Source organism: Condylura cristata, unplaced genomic scaffold, assembly GCF_000260355.1.
Source record: "Condylura cristata isolate star-nosed mole 26May11 unplaced genomic scaffold, ConCri1.0 scaffold00007, whole genome shotgun sequence".
NCBI classification, from domain to species: domain Eukaryota; kingdom Metazoa; phylum Chordata; class Mammalia; order Eulipotyphla; family Talpidae; genus Condylura; species Condylura cristata.
In genome coordinates, this window is record NW_004567108.1 from 30,788,870 (window position 1) to 30,812,481 (window position 23,612).

Genomic DNA, 23,612 nt, shown 5'->3' on the forward strand with positions numbered 1-23,612 from the left:
CAAAAACAGTAACATATGAGACAAAATGAACAGGTAGGTCCAGATTAAGTTGAAAATTTAAGGTGCTTATTTCTCAAAAAATGAGATGTCCTCTCCTAGTCCCAAAAGACCTTTCTTAACATTGGCAAGAACATCATAGTTCTTTTTGATGATGATAATATATTGATAGGTGATACCATAATTCACCATAGTTTATATCTTTAATTATGATTTGATCTATAGGTTTCTTTTTCACTGCTGATGACAAAATATTTCCTAAATATTCTAGGCTAACAAATTATTTCATCTTGGAAAGATTATGTTAAGATACAGAGCCAGTATATGAAAATGGGTGAAGAAACTTGTTATTAACAATTTAAAATTCTAAATTATCCCTTTACACAGGTGTTCCGTGGAAATGTTGACAACAACACACCCTATGCTAACTCCTTCACACCCCCAATCAAAGCTCAATATGTGAGACTCTATCCCCAAGTTTGTCGAAGACACTGTACTTTGAGAATGGAACTTCTTGGATGTGAACTCTCAGGTGAGTCTCATATTACCTATTTCAGCACTTTCTTTAAAGAAAGTAAAGGCACATCTGTATGTAGTCTGCTGCTAACATGCAATTTTTCAGCCCCATGTTCTCATTTCCACTATGAAATAGCTAGGGCATGGTTCAGTAAGAATGCATCTAACTGTTCATAATGCCCCTCATCTCATTTGATCTTGGAAGCTAAGCAGGGTAGACCCTGATTAATACTTGAATAGGAGAATGTGTTTGTGTGTATGTGTGTGTGAGAGATTGTCAAATTTTAAAACATGCTACAGAATAGATTTACTGTAAGAAGGAGCAATGCATTTCTTTTATGATCAAAAAAAGTACCACATATTTTCACTAGATCTTTTGTCAAATTTTAGTGTCTTTACTTTTCGAAGTAATTATGACAAATTGGTGGGGAAAAGTTCAGTAAAAACTGGAACCTGCCAAACCTCATAAATTACAACTATATCAAGGCTCTATAGCATCAAAATTGTCTGACTGTCTACCATGAACTTGGTTGGGCTTTTTTTTTTTTTTTTTCCCTTAGGTTTTATAAAGCATGTGTTTTTATCATTTCTCCTAAGGGACAATACTTCAGTCCCAAGATTGCCACTTTCATGGTTGTCCAGCTCAAAGATAACCTATCAAAAGACTTGAAGTTAAAATAATTCTGAACTTTCAGGGGCATCAGTACTAGATACAGTAATAAAGACAATGTATAGATCGCATAGCAGTCCCATTTAATATAGTTAGATGCTGGACTAAACGAAATTTTCTCTAGGCATTTTAGTTGTATATTTTTAGTGGTTGTTCTTATATTTCTAGCATCAACATTTACAAACTGTCTTTGCCAGTGAGACCTGGATTTATTTCATTCAAACAACTACGAAGAAAACTGAAAAAATCATATGTATTCGACTTTTACAAGTGTAAAAGAACTTTAATCAAACTACATTGTCATTTAATATAAAAAGCAGAAGACAGATCCTTTAAAGAAAAAACTGAGGTTTTATTCATTTTAAAAGATTGTGATGAGATATAAGCACATATGTAATACCCATTTTCCATTCATAGGTTTATTTGTAATGATAAGAAAGGGAATAATTTTTAAGCAAGTAAAAATTACTATGAAAAAAGCAACCAATTTTTTTAAAAGTTCATTACATTTAAAGAATATAAAGCGATTTGGCCAGACAAGGGAATCTATTTTAAGAATCACAATTTCATATATATATATAGTGGTGTCTTTTATGAAGCCATCAGCATATAGTTTTAGTAGCAATAGTTATCCTAATGGTGATATTTTCTGTGGCGTGGAAATTCAAGCCAGCTTATTGACTACCAGTAAATCTCAACAGAATTACTGCTGTACACTGTTTATATTGCGTGTCACTATATCACCACAGACCAGTGTCATCCAGCAGTCATCCATCATAAAGCAATCGGGAGGAAGCCACAATATGATGAGGCTTGCTGCAAGCCCTGTGGTTTTTAGTTGCTTAACATTATCTTCCCCAATTTTTCAGTCTTTGATTCATGAGGGTTAGTCTCTCATACATGGCACAGATCCGCCCCTATGGTATGAATATATTTTATTTTCAAGTTTGACAAGTTGTTACACCTGACACTTTACAGATTTTATGTTCTTAAAAAGAAACTTTTTAAGCTTCCAACCCACCAAATTGATTTTGAACCTGCATGTAGAGACTAGTATCTCTTGGTAGATGCTTTCAAAAGCTAGGACACCTTGCTATGAAATAATCAATTTCATTGTTAATACTTAGTTTTGTTCAGGTGCTATATATGCTGATAAAAAAAACTTAATTTATATGTGTGCAATCATATGGAAAAGAACTTTGTGGACAGAGGCAAATTGGCAGAGAGGTTAGTCGTAACACTTTGAAATAAATAGCCATATTGTGTAACAAAAAAAAAAAAAAAACTATTTTCCACTATCTAGTGCAATTGTAAAGTTCAAGGTAGCCTTGCTGTATTCAATAAAGTGTTACAAGTTCACACAGCCAGCTAGAAGATCAGCTGCTATTCTTTCCCAAGACTCTTAAAAGGGAAATAGTTTAAACTCCCAAATAAAGATATGGTTTATGATGTTTAGAATGAAATGGATCATGATCGTAATTAGGAGAGGAATAGTCATCCATTTATTCTTTAAACAATCATTTAAAATTTCCATTGTGCTAAGTACTAGAGAACTGAGTAGTTAGGAAATGAGTTTATGATAAGCAGGAATCGCCAAAGTAAAGGCATCACTTTTCTTTGCAGTACTTCAAATATATGTTATATCACAAAGGAGAAAAAGAATTATCTTTTCTTACTCCTTCTCTTCTGTAAGACAAGTAGTTTTACAAAGATTCCAGTAGCAGGGTGGGGTCGAGATAGTTCATTGGTTTTGGTATTAGAAGAGCAAGACAGAATCTATAACATAGACAATGCATGTTACCTTAGAACATATCCTGAAGTTAACTGGGGATAGGTGTTTCCTACAAAATGGAGATGGAATTAAACATGAAGGAGTTTCAAAAAAGGGAGAGTTGATCTAGATTCAACTGGCTAAAAACATACTTAGTTGTATTTAAGAGTAATTTATCCAGGAAGAGTTCGTAATCACCTTCCCTAGAACTTCAATTTGAAATGACCAGGGCTGCTACCACCCTGGAATAGTCTCTATAATATTTACTGATATGCTCATTTGGATACTAATGATGCTATTTATTGGAATGAAGTTTATGGCAACAATAAGAAAATCTAACATATATTGAATGTTAGCAATATGCTAGTACTGTCTATGCATTTTTATTAACTAGTTTTTTAAAGGAATTCTTTGGGGGTACTTTCGATTATCACCATTTTGCAGAGATGAAAACTAAGGTGCAAACTAAGCTAGAAATTTGGATACCAGTGGACTAAGAGGAAATGTCATTAATTACACAACATATCTCTTTTTAACCTTTGTTTCCTTGTATATTTATGGCCAAAGGACAAAAGTGTAACAATTTTACACAGGGAAGATTAAACTGCTGGTTAATATGACAGAGTTGTGCTTCCTATTACAAACTTTGCAAATAGAATTTGTCACAGTTGCAATGTAAGATTGGAAAATTGTTTATATCATTGTATATATACATATAGTTTTTCAAGTATATATAAATCCAAATTTTGCACCCCATCAAATTTCAAAATATATGTTCCATATGTGAAAATCTTCTGACATGAGAGGGTATTGAATTTGAAATAAATAAACATATGTATATATACATATTTTTCCAGTAATGATTTAGCTGTCTCTTATTTTATCTGTTAGTGTAAATTCTCAGCTTGTACAATGCCTGAAATGGCGTACATTGTGTACAGGTAGCCTCTCATCTTCCAGAAGAAGTCATGTTGTTCAATAAGAATCAGTGATCAAGATTAACAGATGTTTCTTGCAAAACAAAATGCTGTCCAGTTTAGAATATAAAAATGGAGCAGTTTGTGAAAATGACTGTGTGATTTGAGGGTATTTTCTTTCCCAATATTATAGAAACAAATAAAAGAAAAACAAATATACTTTGTGAGACAATGTTCCATTTTTAAAGATACACTGAAAGAGTTGCAGACCAGGAAACAGTCATGAGGCTATCGATAATGAGACAGGGGAATGCATTTCAGCATTGTTTCCATTTTTCAAAATCATCTATCACAGAAAAGTAGTTTGAAATGTCTGTCTTGTTTTCAATTTTTCCAAAATATATTCAGACAAAATAGCCTGAATGGGCTATCTTGTGTTTTCGATTCTGTTCCAGATTTATTTCTGATTATAGCCTTTTTTTGAATTTAGATACTCTCTCTTTGGGGGAATGAATAGCATTATGCTTAATCTTCTCTGGCCGCTCCAAAATGAACACAGAAAACTTTCAGGGTGATAAATTATTTTTCTCATGGAACCCATCACATTTTCTTTCAGGCTGCTCTGAGCCTCTGGGGATGAAATCAGGACATATACAAGACTATCAAATCACTGCCTCCAGCATCTTCAGAACACTCAACATGGACATGTTTACTTGGGAACCAAGGAAGGCACGCCTGGACAAGCAGGGCAAAGTGAATGCCTGGACCTCAGGTCACAATGACCAGTCACAGTGGCTACAGGTAATAATTTCTAAAACCCACTGCTTCTCCAGAAGATTTCCTACTGGTTAGGTGAAGTCCAAGTTATTCCCTTCAAACTAATTTAAATCTATCTTCCTCTTTAGTTTAACCAAATCAGTAAAACAGATTCTTTAGGATGTCATGTTCATGTGCTGTTTTTATTCTGATGTTGATTTATGCCTGCTACTGTCAGATTGCTGCAGCAGATTGTACCCGATCATACTATGTGTAGGTCAATTCGATTGATTATGGAGCATTTGTATTTTAACTCTCATCTGTTCTAGTGTTCATGTCAGTATTGTTTTGAAAGCATCAGAGCAGAAATCCAAACTGCCTTGAAATCATACCACTGACCCGCAGACTGTTCCCACAGAATCATGACTCATGACTTATTAGCGCTCTACCTGCAGTTGCTAAGCAATGGACAATTTGATTACATTCTCATAAAAGAGCTTGCTTACAGAAGGAAGGCGTACATACTGCACAGTCTATTTTTTCATTTGCAAGTGAAGTAAGGTCACAGGGCTTTTAAAAACAATCTTCTTAAAATGCACTTTCTGTGGGGTACTTTTCAATATGCATAAATGTGTTAATGTGTTCAGTGGCAAAGAAAAGGAAGACAGCTTAATTCCATAATGAGGTGACTTTATCTGAAAGATACAAGTTCAGCTCTTATTGATTTTTATGCTGTATCCATGGATTCCAAAATTGTGGCAATTTATTGTATTTCTGAAAATCAGGTAAGCAATTAAAATAGCAAATGTCACCCCTTGTCAAACAGCATCTGGAACTGTTCTCATAAGTCACTTAAAATTGCCATTGGTCTCTTCTCAGTCTTTTCTTCACTTGAGCTAACTTCTACTTCTTCTCATGGCTAGAAATACTCTTACTTTTTGTTCACATTTGGTCTGAGTCTTAATGAACTGGAGTTTTATTTAAACTCTTTCATTAGTTATCACTAATGATAACTATTTATGTGTGTCAAGCCACCTAGGAAGCATCCCATATCATGATAAATAGTGAGGACACAAACAATCAGCCCACTGGCCATGCTTTTAAAACATTGTCTCTCTAAAACTCATCTTTGATTTGTCTTGTGTTAACCAAGAAATAATCTGATTGTAATAAAATCAAAAAAAGTATTTATTTGAAATAGGAATCATGACCTGGGTCCACAAGTAAGGGGCAGACCCAAAATGTATTCCACCAGGATCAGGACACAAGGAAATGTCAAAGGTCAAGCGGGGGAGTGGTTTGAGCTGATGTCATTTGTTTTGAAGCTTTTGGATTGATCCACAGCAATCTTCATGTAGAAAAGTACAGTTTGTTATTTTTTGTAATAACAGATTTCCCCCTTTCTTTCCTAAATGGCTGAGGAAGGGAGAACAGGGAGCTGATGTACTTTTTGCAGTCACTGTGAGAGTGACTGCCAGTTGAGGCAGGTTGCAGCTTAGGGAAGAATTTTCAACATGTCAGTGAGACCCAAGATGGAGTCCATTTGAGTTATGTAGATTGCACACTTTTATGATACTCTCTTCTCTTTTCTTCCAACCTTCTGGCTGATGTGTCCCGACAATCTGTGGCCTCCATTATGGGTCCATTATGGTCTGTTATCTTTCTGCTAAGCTCCCTTTAACCAACTTCAAACACTCATCTTAACTAACTTAACAAGTATTAATGTTTTCAACTACTGAAAAAGCAAACTATTCAGCAGTTCTAAAATTATTTCGTTTATCACCACAGACACATCCATGGTCTAAGCATTCACTTTTTTTTTTTTAATCGAGGAGTTTGCAGAAACTTCATAACCATGATTTTTTTTTTAAGGAAAAAAAAAATCCCTTAATCCCTTGTTTAAACCTTCAGATTTTCTATATGACTCTCAAGATAGTCTTGATCTTTTAATGTAGCCTAAAAGTCTTCACACAATTTGGCCCATTCATCTCTTACCACACACTTATCACATTTATCAAACTTGCTTCACTTTTTCAAACCTAATGTTATTTCCTCCATTTATTATAAATGGCCTCTTCTGAAAGGAAAATAATAGAAAGAACACTGTAGCTCTGCTCACAGCCTCTCCAACTTTTGTTGGTTAAATTCTTCAACTACATTTTGGGAGCATCTTCCTCAGGGGAGGCCTTGCTACCAGCTCCATCTCACACAAATCTAGCCTAAGTTCTTTCCTGCATAACCCCGTCCCATCTTTAATTCTCCTACTGTAGCATTATCACCAATATTGGAAGTTGTGTTTTGTTTTTTGTTTTGTTTTGTTTTGTTTTGTTTTTAAGATTCATTTATTTGTGCATACAGAACTGGGGTACAGTCCATAGGCTCAGGGACGGTGAGAGGCTTCACCAGAGACAGAGTGGGGATCAGAACAGGTAGATCAATGAAGTACACTGCTGAGGGGAGCAGCGGGCGGGTCAGGAGAGGTCTCCCACGCCATGTGGATGACATTCAGGGCAGGGATCCAACTCATGCTGAAGTGGCTTTAGCTTCTCTCAGTGCTGTGCTTTAACCCGCTGAACCACCAGGGAGGGCCGGAAGTTGTGTTTTTAATGTTAGGTTGTTGGCTTCTAGCAGAATGAAAACAGATCTATTCTTTTGACTTTTTTAGCTCGTTGTTCAGTACCTAACTAAGGAATTGTCCTAACTCCTGACACATGAATGTATAAATAAATGAATGAATGGAAGAGTGAATAGTTCAACTAGAAGTCAAATTAGTTCTTTGGGCCTTTCTACTAATATATAATTTTGATTTACAATATAGGAGACCAGCTGCTAATATCCTCAAATTTTTGAATAATATGTGAAAAGGAAATCTAAAATTTTATATTAGAAATAAAAAATAAATAAAAAATACTGTAATAATCTTTATGTAATTCTCAAGTTCTTGATGAAACCATGAGCTCTCTTTTTCATTTGTTACACTTGAATGGTGGAGCTAAACTTGTTTTTGTGTTACTGTATAACATTCCTTAAACTGGAAATATTTCAGTTGTATTTGAAATTAACTGAACATAGGTAATATTATTTGTAACATATTTTATACCCCTTAAGTAACTCAGATACGCTGGTAAATTGAAAATAGTCTCATGAAGGCATTGTCAATGGCAAATTCCTTTAGAAAAATAAATAATATATATTTTTATATGAATCAGACTGTAATCTTCTGTGCAAATCTCCATCCATCACTTTTTTAAGATGACTTTTTTAGCTGTCTTCTGCAAGTTACTTGCAGGCTGAAATCTATTCATTCTTTTGGTGACAGATATTCTATCAATTCAAGAACCAGTACTTCCAGTATGTTTCTCTTTTTTCTTTTGTTGTGTCAAAACATAGTGAGAATCTATAAGACAAGGTAAATTGACAAATTTATTTTTATTTATTTATGTTTCTTATTTGACATCATACAAGAAAATGCTCTAGAGTTGTGACTATTTTTAGTGTTTAAGCCTTAAGAGAATATAATCTCTTCAATTGTATGTTATCATGCTTGTTAGTGCTTATGCTGAAAATGAGATAGAACTTTTTGATTGATAAAATATCGGGTGCTTTTGTTTTTAAGTTGTTGATAGTAAATTTGTAGTCCTAGTCTAAGCTTCTGAATTTATAAATATTACTTGTGTTTTAACCTAAAACATACCAATTTTTGAGCAATAGCTCTTCTGAAGACAGAACAGGTTCTCATTTAAATTCCTTACCTTCAATCTCCTGTTAACTGAATTTTTAAGGAATTTACTTTATACAACAACTATTCATGTAAATGAGTTTTATATCAGTTTAATAAGATTTTCCAAAACTTAACCAGATAATATATGAAAATACAATTGTCAATTAAAACTCTAAACTTTTGCCTAATTGTCATATATTTCAAGAATGTTTATGTATTCTTTTTAGAATTTTTTATGTATTTAAATAGAATTTTAACTACTCTTATCTGTTGTTATTTTAGTGTTTCTTAATGTTTCTTCTGTAAGGTCAAAATCTCAGGAGTTTCTCAAGCAAGTATTAATGATATTTTTATAGAAGTGATCTACTTAACTCATTATCTTCTTGAGATATAGTTAATTATAAAATCACTTTATGATTCCTAAATGATCAAGGTAAAGATAATCTGTAAAATCCACAGAGAGTATTAAGTGAGAGAGGCTTTTCTCACATGTGTGAAAAACACATCCATCACTTTAATGTGTTTGATAATATTCAAAACTTTCAGCAAAAAGACTTGCAATGTGTTTTTCAAAATCATCTCAAGTTGAAATTATAGTTTCTGCCATTCAGAAAATCTTACCTATACCTAAATTGAATGAATTTGAGACAATCATTTCTGACTCATGTTGGGCTTGCACAGCTTATGGTTGGACTAGATTTTAAACCCTTTTTGAAAATGAAGTGTTGTTTAATCCAATGAGATCTTTTAGGGTCACGTTGTTATTTTCATGGTTAGTATCTGTGGAAAAAAAGGGGGGCTCTAGAAATTCTGTTGAATTTTAAAATAGATTAAATATTACAAATGACAGGAAGGAGATGAACATGTTAAGTGACCAATATTGGTAGCTCCCTTCTTTCTCTGTCTGGTGGCTAGTGTACATTTCAGAGAGCATATTCTGACACTACCAATTATATTTAGGATCAAAGCTCGGTATACATATTTTTAGCTTCTTCCAAAAGGAACTTTTTCAATACTGTGAAATGTAAAATAATAGATTATTAGGTCAGATTTAAACTGTGAGCATTGTTGATAAATCACATAAATTTGCATTGGCAAACAAAATTTAAAGTTTTATCTAGGTAGCAGTATATTTTTCAGATTTTTTTACTTGGGACTAGTAGTAACAATAAATATTAATCACTTAAGATGAACAGTATGCCATTTGGCAATGTTCTTTTAAAAAGTATATTCTCACTAGGATAGTGCTTATTTTCCAGTGGCTTTCAGCAGATTGAATAAATTCCCTTTTTATTTGTATTTATATTACAAAAACTGATTAAATGTTGGCATGAAACTGAGATGTTTAATGACATGCTATCATTCGATCGGGGTAAAAACATAACTGATGATATTCTTATAAGCTGTAAAGAAATATTTTGCGTAGTCAATGCAACTAAACAAGGAACACTCTAAGAATTAATTTTGGTTAATTAAAAGCTTTTTTAAGTTAAACATCATAAAGTCACCCATCGTGGCTACACTGTGTATGCATCCCTTACCTTATCGGGAGGGGCTACAGAAAATGAATAATTCACTGTATTTAATCTTCTAGAGTATTTCACATTTCATAAGGGTAGCATTATAAATGACTAACAGGAAAGAAATGTCACAATGTCACCTAGGAAATGACCTTTTGGACTAGTTCATGAAACATTTACCAATTTAAGGTAGTATGCATTGTATTTCCGCCAAATTGGTAGAATTAATAGAGTTGGTAGATAGCACATTTTAGTGTTGACCTTTGTCACAATTTCATCTAACCCTGCATAGTTTCACCTTCAATACTAATTTTGTGGAAATGAATAAGGAAGCAATTGAATTTAAGCTTTAAATGAAGTAAGGCTTATTTAATTTAGTCTATTTCAGATTTTTAAAAGGGAGTCTTCTAGCCATAAAATATGTAACTTTTTCAAAACCATTAACTTCTCTTGCCCTCTTACAGAAGGCCTACGGGAAAGGTTTTGAAGACTCAGGACTTCTTTGGGCTGTTGAGAATCATTTCACAATATGAAACAATCTTCTGTTTCCAGTCCTCTTCCAATATTTCATATATTGTAAATAGTAAGCTTGCAGGAAGTGTCTACTAAGAAAGCAGATCTAAATGATACCAAGTTCATAATGTTACTATATTTTGGAGTTCATGAAATGAATCAATGAATGCCTGTACTTAGCTAGAACTATAAATCACCTTTAAGTATTTTTTTTTATAATTTCACATCAGAGAAGTCACCCTATGCAATTAGGAAAAAACCATAATGAGCAAAACAAAATTGAGTGGAACACTAATGCAAAATATTCTTAGAGGCAAAAGAAAGTACAACCTGTACCAAAAAGTTTACTGAGTGTATAATTAAAATAAAATTCTGGATAAATCACATGAGTAATCTGGAATTCAATTTTTTTCTTATCTAAAATATTTTTATTACAAAATTGATAGCCTCTCAAGTGATCATCTTTCAAAAAAATCTCATTCCACTCTTATTCTAGTTTCTAAATGGCTGATGAATTCTGAAGCAATCACAAAATTGTAAGGACCACAGCTAATTTCTGTTGAAGTTAACAAGAGGACGTCATATAATTTCATTACAATTACGAAGACAGAAATCTAACCCTAAAATTAAACCTTAAAAATTAACTTTTATATTGGGTATATTTAATCTTCTGAATATCCAAAATAAGCCCTTAACTTCCTACTTGTTCTAATTATGAGTCATTTATTCGGTCTAGTGTGTTAATATCTCTCCATAGAAAGCTCAAAAAATTAAGAATTCCCTAAGATGAGACCTGCTAGATCATTATTAGACAGTAATACATGAGCACTTACTTATAGCAAGTAATTTAAAAAATACACAAAGCAATAGCTTCTGTTGGCAATAGGAAAGAAAAAATTTGATCTAGGTACCAGGTTCAATTTTGGCATGGAAGCCTCAGTGGTCCTTGAAAATTGGGTGGAAGCTTAGTGGTTTAGAAGTTATTTTGAATAGTTTCACAATTTTTAAATTAAATCAATAATATTGAGATACCTGTTACCACCAAATACAATGCCAGGTGTAGGGATAACCAAACCGGTACTGTGTCCACCTGCATGTGTGATTACTGATCTTCTAATTGGCTTGAATTCAACATTCCAAAGCCAATAAACAGACATGTGGGAAGTTGGACAGGTCTGTTTAAAAGTATTGGAAATCATTGAAAAACTGAGCAGCAGGACTTGCAAGAATTGTATATGCAGCTGGCCCATTCATGTTTTTATGATAATGAGAATTAAATGACTCCTGATTTCTTTTTGTGCAAATGAATTTTAATTTGTGACTAATTAGTTTTCTTTGCATTAACAAAACATAGTGGCAAGAAAGGCAACTGTTCTCTAAAAATACAAGCTAAAAATAGACTGGCAAGTAAGATTTGGAACTTGGGAATGCAGATTCAATGAAATGAACCTTTGTAAAGGCTTTCAAATAAAATGGGAATCAACTTTAATTGTTGATCTCATTTTGTCTTTAAAGCAGCCCTCTCTGTGTCTCAGCTATGTCTGTTTTATCACAAGACCATGGGGAGAGTATGAGTGGCTTGCCAAAGACTGCTTGTCCAGTTAGCAGCCCAAGAGCACCTCAGCACTTGCCAGGAAGGTCATGTGAAGAGTTTTACAATATTTTGTAAATCATTAAGTGAGTTGAGGTGGCTGCTTTTTTCAGAGGATATTTGTTGGATTAGGAAGCCCTATGGTCCCCTGTGATGACCAGCATGGCTCTGGCTACTTACCTGTCTTAAAGGAGAGCGCTTAGTACTTCTGTGGCCCCCACAAATGTGTGATTCCACATTGTAGAACTTGTATTCTCTACAAAGACATACACATACTATTTTTTTTTTAAAGGTTTATTTGTACATACAGAACTGGGGTATAGGCCAGAGGCTCAGGGGCAGTGAGAGGCTTCACCAGAGACAGAGTGGGGAGCAGAACAGGCAGAAGGATGAAGTGCACTGCTGAGGGGAGCAGCGGGCGGGTCAGGAGAGGTCTGCCAGGCCATGTGGTCACCTCCGAGGCGGGCGGGGTTCAAACTCATGCTGAAGTGGCTTTAGCTTCTCAGTGTTGTGCTTTATCCCGCTGCGCCACCAGGGAGGGCCACACATACTATTTTTTAAAATAGGATTCCTTTGAGCTCTCTTCCTCCTTTGCTCAATGGACTGTGGAATAGGATTATAGGTGTAACTGTGATGGTAATTGTGTTATAGTATCCTACATCTGGAAAGCTATGTGCCTTTTCCCTAAATCATAGACAGTGCTGTAAACCAAAAACAGACAAGCAAAAACATCCAGTTAAAAATAAATATAAGTAAATAAATGAAGTTATTCCTATTTGGGAAGCTGAAGATAAAACTAATAGGAAATTGGATGGAAATTCTAGTATTTTCTTACTACATCTCACTGGTATATCTGTACACACACCACATTAGTGAAAACGCTGCTATCTACACTCTTAAGTCATATAGTTCAGTTCGCCTGGTAAGTTGCTTTGGTTTAGTTTAGAGACCTGGATAATTTGTCTTCAAAATCATTGTAATGATTAGGTCATTGAATTTTTGAGTTACACTCATGATTAAGTATTTTCTCATTTGTGAAGAATTTATTTGCTACTTCATACCAACCTTCAGTACAAACATTTATAATAAAATATTTCATGCAATTTCCCTTCCATTAAAACATTTACGTTTCTGTGGGGAAGGCATGGGAAGGCTGTCCTATCTCTAATGTTTTGTTTTATTTGTTTAATGTCATTCACTGTCACTGTATGTCTCCTGGGAAGTGCAGGTCCACCTACCCATGCCCTTTCTGTATTAACTCTTGGTAAGAGTATTGTCTAAGATCCTTTAAAATGTGCCTAAACTTCCAATATGTACAGCTTCCAATTAATCCCTTTTTTAAAGATTTATTTACTCTTTTTTTTTGAAATTCACATTTTTTTTAAATTTCGAAGGAATGTCATTTTGCACATGAATAATTCACTGTGTGTGTGTGTTAAGTTCCATATAAGAGGTATATATGTACCAATCTCACATAAGACTGGGCTGAAGTTATTCTTACTGATCATAATCATCTTCCTCATCTTCATCTTCATCAGTTTCTTCATTTTCCTCAACTGGGAGTTCAGTAGTGCTTGTGCAGCTCTGAAAGCCTGCTCTTCTTCCACACTTGGGTCATCTATTTCTGTAATTTCTAGGCCACTGGGATATCCTTGTTGAACTGCTGGTGGCGCTGGGGATGTATAGTTATCTGGGCTATATTTATGACCCCAGCCTACATAGAAATTTTCAAACTTTTTGCCATTGGAAAAGGCATATGCGCCAGGCCAAAGGTTAGATCTAAGGATTGCAATAGTATATTGAGGAATGAGATTTGGAGGAGTGCCAGGTTGTCCAAGGTGGTGTATTCTGGATCTCTAAATCTTCAGAGATTGATGTCAAAAGAGGAGGCCCCACTTCCTGCTCAATATAAACTGGCTCTTCTTTTTCTTCTTCCTCTTCTTTCTCTTTGTCTTCGATTTATTTACTTCTATGCATACAAAAACTGAGATACAGGCCAGAGGTGCAGGGAGGTGAGAAGATTCACCAGAAACAGAATGTTCAGTTTGTCTGCCTGTTCTGCTCCCCAATTAATCACTTTTAAAAATTAGGTTATACTTCAGAGAAAAATACTTATCAATTGCCTTGAAATGGCAGGACTTTGACTTCAGTACCAAGGTTCATCAGGGTTTTAAATTCTTAAACCATCACTTAGCCTCTTTGCCTGGGTCTACCAAGGTGCCAGGATGCCACTGCCTCCGCTTGGCCTGCCCTTTACTTCCTGTGAGTCCAGCACATATCGATTGTCTTCTTGCATCCTTTCCTCACCTGAGCTTTCTTAGGTCCTTGTTATTTGGTCTATCTGCCCTTCACCTTGCAGTCCAGCTCCAGCCACCATCTCACAGCTGCCTGCCTGTCATCATTCCACTTTCATCTCTGTGGAAGCTTCAGCCCTGTCCTGCTTCAGACAGGCCACTAATGTGACCATTGTAGTTGTCTCCATTCACCTGACTGCAGCGGCTGCCGCAGCTGACTTCAGTCTTGCCAGTATTGGCCTCTGATCCTGGCAATCACAGTTTCTATTTTTCCAATATAGAGTGGTACTACCCCAACTGAGACCTCCTGCCCACACTCCCAGAATTTCTAAAGGTTCATTCTTCCTCAATATGAAAATGAATTGGTAAAATTAGGATAAAATATGGCACACTTCATCCAAAAAAAAGAAAAAAAGAGTGCTCTAAAGCAAATTTGGTCCCCGCTTTCCCCAAATATTTTTTTTTCAACATTTCCCAAAATTTTGCTCATAGTTACTATGAGCTAAACCAAAATTTGCCCAGAAAAATGCTCCTTCTATAAGGTACGCTGAAAAAAAAATGAATTAAAATGATTTGGTACCGAAATATATTTGATAAAGTCTTTATTCTCTTTTCTGTTCTTGTTGATTCAAATGTATGCACATGGACTCTTAAAATTCTTAAGAAAGAGATTTGCTTTATCTGGTGATTTTCTGGCTTATTTGATCACAGAGTGTTTTTTAAAAGTATCTACCTTATTATTCCTAGGAACCACTTTAGAATATTCTGCATCAAGGTACATTTTCTAGCATTTTGTTATTTTTAAAGTGCTTTACCAATAATTTTTATTATATCTTTATAATAATTTGGGGATATATAATTATTCATATAAAATATTGTCTCAGTATACGAAAAAGCGATTTATAGAGTTTATATAATGCCATCCTGTAAATTTCAGAACTTGACAAAGTCAAGTTTTTCTATATTCCTTTGAGTACCACTTTGCATGGTTCTTTGCCTCTGCCAACATGTAGAATGATATAGGTATCTTTGTCACTCAAGTTGTAGAAATTTTCTCTGTCATTTGGTGTAATGCTCATTAGATAATTTTCTTTAAAACTCTGTTTCCCTTTCACTAAAATGACAAGAGACCATCAGTGAAACAAGTCATTACATATATAAACTGTAAAAATTTTTGCTCCTTCAAATGTCTTCTCTGTGTTTATGGCATAAAGTTTCCACTCTTTATTCCAGTGACAGAGGATTTTTAATTGACACAGACTGCATTGTACTGTAGAATTCACTGTTAGAGTAATCTAAGGCACTATGGGTAATCATCAGACATTTTGTAACATTCACCTCTGTTGAGCTACAATATCTAGGAACTAGAAAATATCAACATTGTACAAATATGCTCTTTGCAGGTATGGTCAGTGGGTGTCTAGCTGGTTTGGTTATGTACATTTGGAGAGGTATGATCCTATACCTCTATATTATAAACCAATGTTTACAAAGTCACTGCAAAAGAAAAAAATAAAGTGTGTGCGTGTGTGTGTGTATGAAGTTAGTAGCCATAAATAAGATGATTTCTGCTGCCCTATATAGTTGTTCTATATATTTGTTGGCTTTTGACAAGAGAAAATTTTAAAGGAGATAGCGCAGTACTTGCCTATATATATTCAGTGGAGTAGATTCCATATCATCATTTTCTCTTCATGCTACTAAGATCTGATAAAAGCATTTAATCCAGGGTCATTCAATATAAGAGAGAATAATGAAGAGATATTCACCTATTGCCTTTACTTAGTGCCTATTTATATGATATCATGTTCCACAGTTTTAAATAAAAATTCATTTTTAATAAAAAGGTAGAAAATCATTTTAGAGATTGCATGCAAAATTAAGTTATCATTATGCAATTGTATATGATATTATTACCAATATCGGTGAAATATAATTGGCAAAACAATATAACTAGGAGGGCTTAAAGCAAGCCCTCCTGAATAAATAAAAGAAAGTAACTGAATAGCTGTTAGTCCAGTTAAACTCTGAGTCACCTCTTTCCACATTCCCAGCACCCTACCACCTATTTGAGAACTTCCTTTAATAGGAAGCTTTGTAGAATTTTAATCCCCAGAGCTGTTTGATTTGATGGCCCTTCATGAGTACCAAGGACCCATCTGTTCTGTTGTTCAGCATATGCCTGATGATGTGGGAGGAACTGTATACACAAGATAATGGATCTAAGAGTAACTTAGGGTGTAAAACTAAATACATACATACATACATACATACATACATACATACATATGTGTGTGCATACCCATATATGTATGTGTATATATGTACATATGTATATATTTCCACATCTGCATATACACATGTATGTAAGTATATGTTTGTGTGTCTGTGTTTCTGCATCTGCCTTTAAGCTTTGTAGCGGGAAGTAGGGGAAATTCTAAAAATATAGCAGCATTCAAGTCCTCAATGGGAAAAAGTACACTACCAGCTGCTTGTATCTTTTTGCATGTTTGTGTTAAAGCCATTTTCTCAATGTGTGGTTTGGAGGCCTCTTGTTTCAGAAGCAACTGGCAGAAGCTGGCTGAAAATACACACTAAGATTCTGGTGTTCATGGGTCTAGATGGGGCACATAAATGTTTATCTTGGGGGATGTATACCCACGGATTCTTATAAAAGGTAACGTTTGAGAGAGAGAAAATGAATTGGTAATTTATTATTACCAATATAACATATTTATTTGGAGGCATTTAATGGGATTTGCTTGGACATGTTGAATTAAAAAGCATTTAAACATTAAAAAACTCATTTAGTTTAGGAGTAGAGTTTAAGGATAAATCAAATTAAAGAAATTGTGTGTCCTTGTACCATACAAAATTCAAAAAAAAAAATAAGACATATTAATCTTTAATTGAATGAATTCAACAACAAATCTTTAAGTCTTTTATCTCTGCAAAATAATGTATATCAAAATATATACATAGAGCAGATCTAAAATTCTCAAATCTGATGAAGTAGAAAGAGAATACATATATATGAAACAAAATTGTTGAATTTAAATTATCAAGATTTCTGTTTGTTAGTTTTCTGATATGTATAGAAAATAACAGAAACTCGACTATGAGATATTCTCAATTTCTGAAATTCCATTTGGAATAAATAAAATAAGTCCAGTGATGGTGGGGTTTTAAGCTTACTGTTTTTGTATAATGAAGAAATCTTGTTTTATTAAGAGCTTACCTACAGAATATAGAGAAACAAAGCAAAAAGAAGTGAAAAAACTAAAGCAAAGCAATTCCTAGAAATAAGACAGCAAAATTGAATTTCTAGAGGTGGAGGGATTCTATGTGTGTGAAGAAAGTGGGGAGGTCTATATGGCAAAGGACTATGGGTGTTTTGGTCTTGGGGAATGGTGTAGTAACATGCATGTAGGTGGGAACTTGTTCACCTAGATATAGTGTTGCATTCCAATGTTATCTCAATTTAAAAAAGGTTAAGAATAATGAAGTAATGCATATTGTATATTGAAAGTCCAATGAATAACATTTTTCAGAAGTTGTCAATGTGTGTGTAGCTTGTAAAGTAATATTAAATTAATAGATATAGAGGATGAGAAACAATTTTTCTTTTTTTTAAGATTTATTTATTTATGCATACAGAACTGGGGTACAAGTCAGAGGTGCAGAGATTCACCAGAGACAGAATGGGGAGCAGAACAGGCAGATTGACAAAGTACACTGTTGAGGGGAGCAGCAGGCAGGTCAGGAAAGGTTTGCCATGCCATATGGATCACCTCCAGTGTCCAGGAACGAACTTGAATTGAAGTGGCTGTGGCTAGTTTGCAGTGCTGCATCCTAAATCGTTGTGCCCGTAGGGAAGGCCCGAGAAACAATTTTTCATAACAAAATGGTAGATTGTATAGCAGAACTGTCTGAGCTCAAAACCTTTTCTGACACTAACTGGATGTGTGACTATGTGTAATCATCTCCACTTATTGGTGCCTCAGTATTCTCATTTTTAATTAGGAATAATAGTGTCTATAGAGTTGTGTTAATGACTAAATAAGTTAAGCAAAGCACTTAAAAGATAATTATTGTAAAAATCTTCATTACTGTTATTTTATTGATCAAAATAATCTGGTAATTACTTAAATAATATACAGCATTGCTTTCATTTGAGGTTGCCAGATGGTAATACAGAATTTCAACTACATAATGAATGCATTTTTTGTATTTTTAGTGTAAGGGTATCTGAACATTGCAAAGGTTATACTTACACACACTAATAAGGTTGTTTATCTAAAGTTCAGATTTCACTGTGCATCCTTTATTTTATTTTGCTGAATTTAACTACTGTATTTTCACACCATCTCTTTTGCTTTCTTTGCCCTAGTATCTCTAATTGAACTAAATTATGAAGCTGTTATAGTGATGATTTTTAGTCAATAGTTAATGGCTTTAATAGATTATTCATCTGTAATTGTTTTTGCACTGTGCCTATATTCCAGTGAATAGGTATTAGAAAACCAATGGTTTGTTAACTCCCAAGCAAAAATGCTTAAATTGACCTCCACTACAAAATTCCTTATTTTGTTCTAGAAAAAAAGATTCTATTCTTAATTTTGAGACTTCTTGCTTAGTAGACATCTGGACTGTAATAAACCCTTCAGGGTGCACATAGAAAGCCAGGTAATAACCTCTGGAAGTCAGTCTTTCTCAATATGTAGGACTTCAGTGCAATATTTTTCATCACGGTAATGGGTTGAAGTTGCCAGGATTGCCCCAAGTGACTCAATGATATTTGGGATATTGTTCCTACAGTGTGTAGACATAATCACCAGGTGACGACTGAGATCCTCAATCTGGCTCAATGAATTCATTTTTTCAAGTGATGTACACAGTCATGACCCCCTTACCTACTGACTGGGTGATACAAAGCATGGTGTTTTTCCCCCTGTGCATCCGTTTGCTCAACTGGGGAATGTCATTCTTCCCACTCCACAAAGCTGTGGATAGCTTAAATGTGACCATGCATATAAAACATTCTTTATGGCTTCTGGGTACAGTCAGCATTCCATGTGGGCTTTCTTGCCTCGTCCTCAGCATTAAAACAGAAACTTTAGAAATTATTGTTACTGGAGCTAATGTTGATTTCAGATTCTGTGACTGTATTATATGTAGTCAAAAGACAAAGGAGAAACACAAATTCCTTTGTGTCCGTAGTGTTGAATTTGATTTTTTTGGTCTATTCTAACGATTGCCTAAACAGCTGCCCTTTGCTACCATAGTTCTAAGTAAATATCTAAAAAAAAAACTAATGACCATTCCTCACCCCTTTCAATCTGCTGCTTTCAAAACTATCCATTTCTTTATCAGCTCAGTTTTTCTTTTCTTCTGGAAAGCTACTTCCTTTAGGGTGCTATCCCAGCCTAATGAGTAATTATAGTAGGTGCCAACAAACCTTTATCCCCTTGCTACAGCTGAGTCCTTCAGAGAGTCCAGAGCCTCCTTGTGAAGGAGAGACCTTTGTTAGAGTTGTCACAGAGAAGGGAGAGGCAGAAGTAGGAGACCCTTCTTTATGCTGTACTGGCAGAGAAAGCGCATCATAATATGACATAAGACACAGCTGAAGGAGAAACGAAGAACTCGTGAAAGCACCAACTCCTTGAAGCTTCTCTGCCCTGTGTTGTGAAACTGATAATCTGGGTACAGACACAGCCAAACTTGCTGCATGAGGAAAGCTACCCAAGAACATAAAGTGGACAAGAGACTCTCAACATCATCTGTTGCTCCTTGAGTTTGCCATTCAAATTAAGGGGCAGCATTTTTCATGTGCCAGGCCATATTAACCAGTGAGAGGCAGATAAAGTTGATTTTTTTAAACTTCATGCTGTAAAAGAACTTAAGTAACGTTAGTCAATAATTGTTTTGGTGCTATGTTTGTTTCCCTTTGTTTGGCACTCTAGACTATGTCTATGTAAACATAGTGATAGAAGTCCCCACTTATTATTCAGGTCTTTAAAAAGTTTACCTGAAAAACACAGCATTTGAAAAATTCTATCTACAAATAATACCATGAATTAAAATGGTTAACCAGACTTAAATATAGAAAGCATTGAATTTCTGTAGAACGTTTTATTCTTTGAAGTTTTTAAATGTTAAAATCCGTTTATATAGAGCATAAATATATTGCCAAGGTGGATTGTTTTTAATGGGAAGCATTAGAAATATATCTTATATCTTACTATTTCCTTTATAATTTTTTAAAGATTTATTTATTCATACAGAACTGGGGTACAGGCCAGCGATGCGGAGGGTGAGAGGATTCACCAGAGACAGAGTGAGGAGCAGAACAGACAGATCGACAAAGTACACTGCTGAGGGGAGTAGTGGGCGGGTCAGGAGAGGTCTACCACGCCATGTGGATCACCTCTGGGGCAGGTGGGGATTGAACTCATGCAGAAGTGGCTTAAGATAATTAATGCTGTGCTTTAACCCATTGTTCCACCAGGGAGGGCCCCCTTTATAATTTTTAAAAGTATAATTTTCAGTATCGCCAGAATAAATAAGAAGCAACAATCACTTCTTAGTAAAAGTCAAATGAAATGAATGAAGCTTACTGCCTTTCTACCGATTAACCAGATACCCAAAGAATCTCAAAATAAATGGGAAAATGACCAATAATTTTAACCTGAACTGGTTATATGACATGATACCTACTGTAGAAATTAAGTATGGAAAATTTCATTATTGCTCAAAAGATCTTTTGCTGCTACTTTCTGCAGTTCTCCTTCCATAAGAGAATGAATCTGTCTTATATGTGAGTTCACCCTGTACTTACCTTGGTCAATTAGTAGGAGAAAAAAATGATGCTCCTCTTCTCTGATTTTGAAAATGGGAAAACAAACAAACAAACAGATAATGGATAGTAGTTTACATTTCAAACTTTGGTCCAGGAGTATGGTGTCACTGTCCTGTCAATTCATTGACAGCCTTAGAAGTCTCCAGAGGACAAGAAGTCAGCAGACAAATTCTTTAAGTGTCTTGTAGCAACAGGATAGAAAATGTACAAAATAAGAGTCTAATATATACTGCTTTATAGGGCTTTTCTTCTAAACTTTAAATTATATAATACAAGTATAACACTCAGCACAATGCCTTACCATATGAAAACCTCATTTAAAACTACTGATGAGAATGATGACATGAAAACTATAGTAATAATATCCTGAATATCACCCAAAAGGAGACATTTGTCAATGAAGCAAAATCTGTGGCAAACACAAACATTATAGTTATAATGATAATGGTTGCACAAAAACAGCTAGCTTTGAACTGAATCTTCCAATTTCTCAAGTTACTAAAAGATGCAGACCAATAGCAGTGAGCTGAATTCTTACTTAGCCTTGTGTTTTTAGATGGCACTAGATGTTTTTCTAATTGAATGATCTAAATGGGGCATATGTCCTCTTTATTTATTTATTTTAGACTTTATTGCTAAGAATGCAGTAACACTAGGTCTTAAAATGTACATACCTCAATTTAAAAAATACTTTCAACTAAGAGTGGGTGGGCTGAATAACAAGAACCAGAATAGCAGATTAACAAAAGAAAAATCAGTCAATCAGTAAAATAGTTCATGTCTGAAGAATGCTAACCATCATCTGAACCTTCAGTGATTCATAATCTTTTTACTCAAACCCTCAATTTGTAAAAAATTCAATATCTGTGAGACTCAGTAAAAGAAAAGACAAATAGAATGAATATGCTCTAGCAGAATCTTTCAAGTCTTTAGTGGCTTTATGAACCATCCCCACCTACCAGTTCTAAATTCAGGACTCCCTAAAATACCTACATGGTGAAGAATTGTTGGTCCAGGCAGTAATACAGTGGAGGCCAAAGAAATGCCTTAAAGTGAACTATTTAGGGCCCTCCCTGGTGGTGCAGTGGGTTAAAGCACAGCACTAAGAAGCTAAAGCCACTTCCGCATGAGTTCGATTCCCGCCTGCCCCTGAGATGACCACATGGCGTGGCAGACCTCTCCTGACCCGCCCACTGCTCCCCTCAGCAGTGTACTTCGTTGATCTGTCTGTTCTGCTCCTCACCCTGTCCCTGGTGAATCCTCTCACCCTCCGCATCTCTGGCCTGTACCCCAGTTCTGTATGAATAAATAAATAAATCTTTAAAAAAAAAAAAGTGAGCTGTTTAGAAGGTTAACCTTAAACATAAAAAGAAGTAGAGTTATCTGCTTGAATTTGCCATGAACTCTTAATAAGACTCTGGGTTGATGACCAGCTAGAGTCCCATTTCCTTATTTTTATGTTAAGTGGAACATCATCTCAGAGGTGAAAATTAAAAGACCTTTCTTACTTATTGATTACTGCCTGTTATCCATAAAGAGAAAATATGGCCCACTTCCATGGCAGAAAGAACCCAAAATGATCCTTCATAGTGACAAACATATAGGATTAGGCCGAATCTACACATACCTATCCTAAAATACATGCTGTATTCTCAGCTGCCATCCCTAGTGAGATACATCTTCTAGGTATTTAACAGCATCATCCAGAACCTTTAATTCAGCATATTCAGGAAGCAATGACAAAAATGAGAATCACTGTTGTCATTTCAATAATTTTCATACTATCTCATGAGACTTGTAAACAAAATATGTAAATTTTTAAAGTATAATTCAGCAACACAACATTCAGATATTTACTGAATGAGCTCTTGGATAATAGATGAAAGAATGACAAGATTCTTACCTTTAAGAAACTTACAGCTCATAAAGATAGTACGATAAGCAAGAAATAAAAGTGAGTTTTCTAGTAAAATGAAAACTTATTAAAACAGTAGAGATCTGATCTCATCTTGGAATCAGAATAGTGATATTTGAGAAAGTGATATTTGAGCAGAGACCCAGCATATAAGCAGGAGTTAGCTATGCCCTCAAGAAGGATTAAGGCAGCCTAATGGAAGGGGTACATCAAAGAACAGTATGTTTAGTCATAGGGATGGAAGAAAGCATGGCGTAGCTAACAAATTGAAAGTAGTTCAGTTCCTAACAATTTTGATGGAAACTTTAGGTACAATACCGAATAAATTCTGCACATTATTTTAAATAAAGTCAGAGCATAGTAGAAAATGCAATTTAGCTTATTTAATGGTATAGTTGTACCTTTGAATGACCCCATTTCAAGAAAGTATTCACATAAATATTTATTAGGAATTAAATAAGTTTAAATTTAAGTGATCATCACCACTTAAAAATGTAATGATTAAAATGTAACTTTTAATTCTCTAGCTAAATTTTTTTTAAAGGCAGAAGCTGCATTTGCAATTTTTTTTT

General features: G+C 34.7%; 1 protein-coding gene across 2 annotated transcripts in view; it reads left to right on the plus strand.

The window, feature by feature from the left end:
• EDIL3 (EGF-like repeats and discoidin I-like domains 3) overlaps positions 1-23,612 on the plus strand; it is a 374,934-nt gene that overhangs the window by 278,069 nt on the left and 73,253 nt on the right. For both annotated transcript variants that reach the window (XM_004678155.2, XM_012721843.1), the window contains 2 exons: positions 385-529; positions 4,488-4,672. In XM_004678155.2, coding sequence (XP_004678212.1) covers positions 385-529; positions 4,488-4,672 — 330 coding nt within the window. The remainder of the gene's footprint in view (positions 1-384; positions 530-4,487; positions 4,673-23,612) is intronic.